Source organism: Oncorhynchus clarkii, chromosome 10 (assembly GCF_045791955.1).
Source record: "Oncorhynchus clarkii lewisi isolate Uvic-CL-2024 chromosome 10, UVic_Ocla_1.0, whole genome shotgun sequence".
NCBI classification, from domain to species: domain Eukaryota; kingdom Metazoa; phylum Chordata; class Actinopteri; order Salmoniformes; family Salmonidae; genus Oncorhynchus; species Oncorhynchus clarkii.
The window spans coordinates 52,902,727-52,909,802 of NC_092156.1; the positions used below are offsets into that span (position 1 = coordinate 52,902,727).

A 7,076-nucleotide genomic window follows, 5' to 3' on the forward strand; every position below is an offset into this window, starting at 1 on the left:
TGCAAATTTAATGGTGTTGGAGTCGTGCCTTGCCGTGCAGTCGTGAGTGAACAGGGAGTACTAAGCACACAACACTGGGGCCCCTCAGGGGTGAGGATCAGTGTGGCAAATGTGTTGTCCAGTTTGAGGTCAATTATCACTGTTCTGATATCTAGAAGCTCGTTTCGGTCATAATAGACGGTGGCAGAAACATTATGTACAAAGTTACAAATAATGCGAAAAACACATACAAAATAGCACAATTGGTTAAGAGCCATCTCCTCTGGCACCATTATGATTATTTATGATATAATTAACTCCTGCAGAATCAAGCAGTTCTTGCAGCCGAAATGAAATCTTATCAGAAACATGTTTTTCACAGCTTTAATTCCTGTCAAACTGATGTCACGTGTACATTTTGCACAGAAAATCTTATTGCATTTTCACTTTATCACATATAGTTGGGTGGTTACAGATGGGTTATTAGCAATTGCGGGCGGGTGAATAAAACAGCTGACCCCGCACATCACTACCGGAGTGCACCTTTAAGCTTCTACAACTGGGCCTTTAATATATAGACAAAATGTCTCTGCCAAGTAAGAGAGGACACATCCTGTCTATCAGCATACACATCCTATCAACATACCACACACATTTGTTACGCCAGGACAGGAGAAAATGTTTTTAACCTACAAACAGAGTAAGCATTTGGTCATGTTCAGGCCAGGAAGAGCTTTCAATTGACCCACTTTGGAGCGGACTGAAAGAAGGCGGAAGGGCAAGCAAGCCTTATTGCTGCAGAATTAATTTAACAGGATTGTTTTTTTTCACAGAATAACTATAACGAACCTACACAATATCCGTCAATTAAAAAAAAAATCATTAATTTAAACCCACACAAAAGACAAATGTAACATAATCCCTTCAGAAATGCACTTTGACTACTCATTCAAGTATCCAACAAAATGTGTGGTTCTAGACATTGTAAAAATAACCAAATAAAATGTTTAAAGAAAAATTAGGGAGAAATGCTGGTGCTTGTAGAGGAGTTGCACATCCACGATTTGATTAGTACACACTACCCCTGCAATCTACTCCCAAAACGTTATGCACATCCTCCGTTAAACTTTACACACAAGGGATCATTCAGTAAGAAACAGGGTTGGGGTCAATTCAACTTTCAAATCAATCAGTGCATTTAGGAAGTTATTTAAATTTAACATTTAAAATTAGGATTTCACACTTCCTCAGTTGATGGAATTGAAATGTGAACTGACCGCTACAATGAAGAAGAGTCAACTTCTTGACATCAGGCTGAAAGCATGACAGAGGTTTCAACCTCCAACATAAAATGTGATACTTAAGCCTACAAGTTTAAACCAAGTCCAACTTGAGCTAGAGTGATTGAGCAGTGGTGTTAAAAATTTAGCTAATACAATCCACAACCAAAACAAACACACATCTATTGCCCTCACTCAGATAGAAGCTGGTACCAGGAGTATGACCAATGGAGTGGCGAGACAGCTAAAACCAATCTGGGACCAGGCAAATAAGGAGCTTCTTCAAACCTTTCTCATTTCAGGATGTAAAGTACATCTCTTTGGTCAGCATTGATACAATGCAGGGGATCTGCTTCTTGGCATCGAAGCCGGGAGAGTTTGACGCAGACTCAAACTCTGTCGCCACCTTGTGGTTGACCCGGGTCAGGATGTGTTGGACCTCCAGCTCTTTGCTGTACTTGCCAATCATCTCACACAGAGATTGGATAAACCAGGAGCCAGTCTGAGTGTTTCTCCATGAGTAGTAGCCTGTGGGAAGACATGTGAGAGCACATAAGAGTTGACTCTTGGGCCTGGTTTGAATAATTCAGAAAATGCATCCATGCTCAGATAATAACAGATCTAAATTGGATGGATTGGTAAAGTAAGAGGGTGGTAGCCTTGCATTCACAGATCCAATTACTTATAGATCTATTCACACCTCAAGGAAACCAGACTGGAGACTACTTCTATGTGTGTGTGTGTGTGTGGCTTTGGAACATGTCTTGGACCTGGAGCTGTGGAGTAGGCATAGAGGAAGTCTGCTTCCACAGGGATCTTGGTTGAACTCCCATCTGAACTGCTGTCTGCCTCGATGCCCCCGTCCAGATCAGTACCTCTGCAAGCCTGCTTGTCACACACACGGGGGAACAGGAGACATTGATCAGTCACAGTCACACACGAACGCAAAGGCTACCTTTTGAACAATCCCTCCCTCACCTCTTCCTGTCATCCAGGACCTCTATACCAGGCAGTGTCAGAGGAAGGCCCTAAAAATTGTCAGACTCCAGCCACCCTAGCCATAGACTGTTCTCTCTGCTACTGCACGGCAAGCGGTATAAGAGTGCCAATTCTAGGTCCAAGAGGCTTCTAAACAGCTTCTAGCCCCAAGCCATAAGACTCCTGAACATCAAATAAAATGGTTACCCAGACTATTTGCATTCCCCCCCCCCCATATTATCTATGCAGTCACTTTAATAACTACCTACATGTACATATTACCTAAAATACCTTAACTAACCGGTGCCCCCGCACATCGACTGTGTACCGGTACCCCCTGTATATAGCCTCGCTATTCTTATTTTACTGCTACTTTTTAATTATTTGTTACTTTTATTTCTTAGTATTTTTTTCTTAACTGCTTTGTTGGTTAAGGGCTTATAAAGTAAGAATTTCACTGTAAGGTTGTATTTGGCGCATGTGTTGTATTCGGCGCATGTGACAAATATTTGTTTTTTTTATTTGACTGTGGACGAGACAAACCTGTTTTGTCAGTAGGGGATTCAATTAGCCTCTATCTTATACCTTCTTTTAACCTTAACTTCATATTGTTGTTCTAGTGCTTTGGTTTGGTTTGAAACTACAAAAATCTCTGAAACTGGAAACACTTATCTCCCTCACTAGCTTTAAGCACCAGCTGTCAGAGCAGCTCACAGATTACTGCACCTGTGCATAGCCCAATCTATAATTTAGCCAAACAACTACCTCTTTCCCTACTGTATTTATTTTATTTTATTTATTTTTCTCCTTTGCACCCCATTATTTTTATTTCTACTCTGCACATTCTTCCACTGCAAATCTACCATTCCAGTGTTTTACTTGCTATATTGTATTTACTTTGTTTTGCCTTTACCTCCCTTATCTCACCTCATTTGCTCACATCGTATATACTTGTTTCTACTGTATTATTGACTGTATGTTTGTTTTACTCCATGTGTAACTCTGTGTTGTTGTATGTGTCGAACTGCGTTGCTTTATCTTGGCCAGGTCGCAATTGTAAATGAGAACTTGTTCTCAACTTGCCTACCTGGTTAAATAAAGGTGAAATAAAAATAAATAAATAATAATGGCCACAGTACCTGGATGAAGAAAAGTTTGGGCTTGCCCACCAGCGAGTTGCAGCGGTCGCCCCGGAACAGGCTGGTGAGGCTCTTGAGCTCGATTGAGGCATCCGTCCCGAAGAACACTCCATCATCCCCGTGACTCAGCAGGACACACACGAACGAAGCGGAGCAGCTGTGGTCCTCCTTGGAGGCTGGAAACAGCATCAAGTTTTTGATTGGTCCTTCACAGAATTTAAAAGGCTCTATCTGCTGTTGCTACATATATTTTTTACTTATAAATGATTGATTATTGATGTACCCATTGATTCTTGAAGAACATAACATAAATTCCTCATGAGCCTAGTTAAACTGTCATACTCCATCAGAACCCAAAATATAAGCTTGCATTACTTCAATGTTTGTAAACGAAGTAAATGTAAACAGACACTGTACAGCATTTTAAAACATGGTTAAAACTATAATGTTGATATCACGGATGATCAGTCATGGCATCCATAGCTCTGTCTATGAGTTGGGAATGGTTACATTTCTTCAGCCCCATCTCTCAACTTTTTACTGAAACATTTGTGGGGAAGGCGTTTTGTTATTGTTTCAACTGCGGATTGCCCCTTTAAAAAGGTAGACAAGAGTAGTATTGGGACAATTTCCAGAACAACAAGAAGTGAGAAACGAGACGCTCATTTTCTTCACCAGTGTTTTCACACAGCTATCACGTTGCAGGTGAGTGACTGAAGCGCAACAGACACAGAGCACATGTGCAGACACTGAGAGCGGATCGTTTTGCATCGTGCACACCTGCAATGTTTTTGCTTAACCCTGTTGCTCGTGGAAACGTAATATTGTTGATTCTCAGTTTAAGTACAGGAGACCATGTACTTTTACTTGTTTTTATTGTGAATGGGCTGCTTTTAAAACGTAATTTACTGAATGTCTTCTGTGTATGATCTTTATACGAAGACAAACCCATCTTCGTGGTGGTTGTCAGTGGTGGTGCTGACTTTCAAACATGCTTACCTGTGGTTAAAACATGCTTGATCTGGTCCACTTTCTGGTCATTGTAAACCTTCACCTTATAACCCAGTTTCCCAAACACCTTCATCACGTTGCCTGCATCCACATCTGTGCCATTGCGTACATTCATACCTTTAAAAACAAAGTAAAGTTATTAGACTAATTCAATTTGCTTTCTGGATATGTAATGTGTGTCATCATTGTGTACATACAGCCTTTACACAGTAGTGGAAAATGTACCTGATTGTCATACTTGAGTAAAAGTAAAGATACCTTAAAATGACAAGTAAAAGTGAGTCACCCAGTAAAATACTACTTGAGTAAGTCTAAAAGTTTTGGGTTTTAAATATAATTAAGTATCAAAAGTAAATGTAATTCCAAAAATATAGGGGCCTCCCATGTGGCAAAGTGGTCTAAGGCACTGATTCGCAGTGCTAGCTGTGCCACTAGAGGTTCTGTTGCAGCCAGCCGCAACCGGGAGACCCATGGGGCGGCGCACAATTGGCCCAGCGTAGTCCGAGTAAGGGGAGGGCTTGGCCGGCAGGGATGTTCTTGTCCCATCGCTCACAAGCTCCTGTGGCAGGCCTGACACAGTCGCCAGGTGTATGGTGTTTCCTCCAACACATTGGTGTGGCTGGCTTCCGGGTTAAGCGGGCATTGTGTCAAGAAGCAGTGCGGCTTGGCTGAGTTGTGTTTCGGAGGATGCACGGCTCTTGACCTTCGCCTCTCCTGAGTCTGTATGGGAGTTGCAGCAATGGGACAATACTGTAAACTACCAATTGTATACCATGAAAAAGGGGTAATACTTAAATATATATATATATCAAATGGTAAAAACATAAATAATTGCAAATTCCTTATATAAAGCAAACCAGACAGAACCATTTTTATTTTATTTGGCTAGCCAGAGGCACACTCCAACACTCACACATAATTTACAAAACAAGCATGTGTATTTAGTGAGTCCTCCAGGTCAGAGGCAGTAGGGATGACCAGGGATATTCTCTTGATAAGTGGGTGAATTGGACCATTTTCCTGTTCTGCTAAGCATTCAAAATGTAACATACTTTTGGGTATCGGGGAAAATGTATGAGTAAAAAGTACATTATTTTCTTTAGGAATGTAGTGAAGTAAAAGTTGTATAAAATCTGAATAGTAAAGTATAGATACTGCAAAAAAAACTACTTAAATAGTACTTTAAAGTATTTTTACTTAAGTACTTTACATCACTGCCTTTACAAATATTCTTACAGTAGTAACCCAGCAGACAAAGCTGGGTGAGGTAATGTCATTACAACCATTTTACATAATCAGGTTATAATGATGTAATTTCAACTAGTTTCCCCACTGTGAAGAAGCTGAATAACAAGCTTTATGCAAATACAAAACATAAGTATTAGACATAGCCTAGACCCAGAGTCTACAAATGAACGAACACAATACCTGTTCTTCTGTCAAAGTTCTTGTTGTTAATGATGATACACTGGCCAATGCTGGGGTAGCTGAGGCTGTACCTGAAGCTATGGGACTGAGGCTTGGCATCCACCTGCATAGACCCAGAGCCACCACAGGGGCCCTCTGACCTAGGAAACAAATAGATGCCACTTAGCAGATGCTTTCATCCAAAGTCACTTACATTTTCGTGTGTCATGCACACTGAGAATCCCTCTGAGAATTGAACGTACGACTTTGTCATTGGTAGCTCTTACCAACTGAGAAACACAGGACCACTAGTTAGATTACAGCAATACGCCAAGCTGATACTCTGTGTAAGTCAAATCCCAGACTGGGTTTTGAGTAAGTATACACTTGAACCGTTGAAATACTTTTGAGCATCCTTCCATCAAAGTAATAACTGATCAGACATGTGGATTGTGTGGAAGCTGTGAGGTGGTACCCTTACTTTTCATCTGTAGAATCAGTGATTACTTTAAGAAAGGGTGGAAGGATGCATTTCAAAAGCATTTCCCAGGCAGGCCCTTAACCCAAAATTATCCCAGGGGTGTTGCCATGTGGCTGACCCTGTGCCTTCTCTCTCTCTCAGACTGTTAAGCAATATCTATGAATAAAAATATAATACTTTTTCAAAAGAGATACAATAGATCTCCTATTGTAAAACGTCTCTTTTTAGTCGTATATGGCTGTGTGTTCGTGTGTCAACTATAGGCGTGACACAATAACAATTTTGGCAATTTCCTGTATGTTGTCTAGCATGGACCAAATATAGGCATCAAACTCCGTGGCCGCAACACGATCATCAAGTAACAATGTCGCCTAATGTCCTGATTTCATTACAAAAATGTATAATAACATGTGGTCGTCCGAATGACTGGTGAATATCGCAACTCAAAACAACTTTACCACGGTTTGCTAGGCTACTTCGTAAAATACATGCATTGAGATAACAAAGAATCTCACTCTTGTCCATCGCCCCGCCTAGCGTCAACGCAGTCCCCGGCACTCAAATCGTTTGCTGCTGACATGGTATTCTGCGAATCGATTTCAAACAAATGTCAGTGACTATATAAAAATGTTGGTAGTAAAGTTTTGGTCAGACCGTGCAAATGGCCACCCTTATATCAAGGCAATATATTGTATGCACATGTCTTCCTATAGTTCTTTGTTACAAACAACAGTCCGCAACCAACCAATAGTAGCGTCCGGAGTAAACAATATTAGATACGTCACAATCGAAACCAATGCA

The 7,076-nt window shown here is 40.8% G+C and overlaps 1 protein-coding gene across 2 annotated transcripts; it reads right to left on the reverse strand.

The window, feature by feature from the left end:
• Positions 1-648: 648 nt before the first annotated feature.
• On the reverse strand, positions 649-7,060 carry LOC139418774 (caspase 3, apoptosis-related cysteine peptidase a). Of its 2 annotated transcripts, none has more exons than XM_071168463.1 (6): positions 6,791-7,060; positions 5,816-5,955; positions 4,376-4,504; positions 3,377-3,552; positions 2,030-2,144; positions 649-1,787 (listed from the first exon to the last, which is right to left on the reverse strand). In XM_071168463.1, the coding sequence occupies exons 1-6, from the start codon at positions 6,853-6,855 to the stop codon at positions 1,558-1,560; spliced, it is 855 nt and encodes a 284-aa protein (XP_071024564.1). In that variant the 5' UTR covers positions 6,856-7,060; the 3' UTR covers positions 649-1,557. The 2 variants fall into 2 exon arrangements, with proteins under 2 accessions (XP_071024564.1, XP_071024565.1); XM_071168464.1 differs by lacking the exon at positions 6,791-7,060 and adding an exon at positions 6,734-6,768.
• Between the last annotated feature and the right edge of the window lie 16 nt (positions 7,061-7,076).

Coding starts and splice junctions, on each gene's coding strand:
- LOC139418774 (XM_071168463.1), bottom strand. CDS start 6,855: ATGTCAGCAGCAAACGATTTGAGTGCCGGGGACTGCGTTGACGCTAGG. Junction 4,505..5,815: donor GAACTTTGACAGAAGAACAG/GTATTGTGTTCG, acceptor TTGTTTTTAAAG/GTATGAATGTACGCAATGGC. Junction 3,553..4,375: donor CAAGCATGTTTTAACCACAG/GTAAGCATGTTT, acceptor TGCTGTTTCCAG/CCTCCAAGGAGGACCACAGC.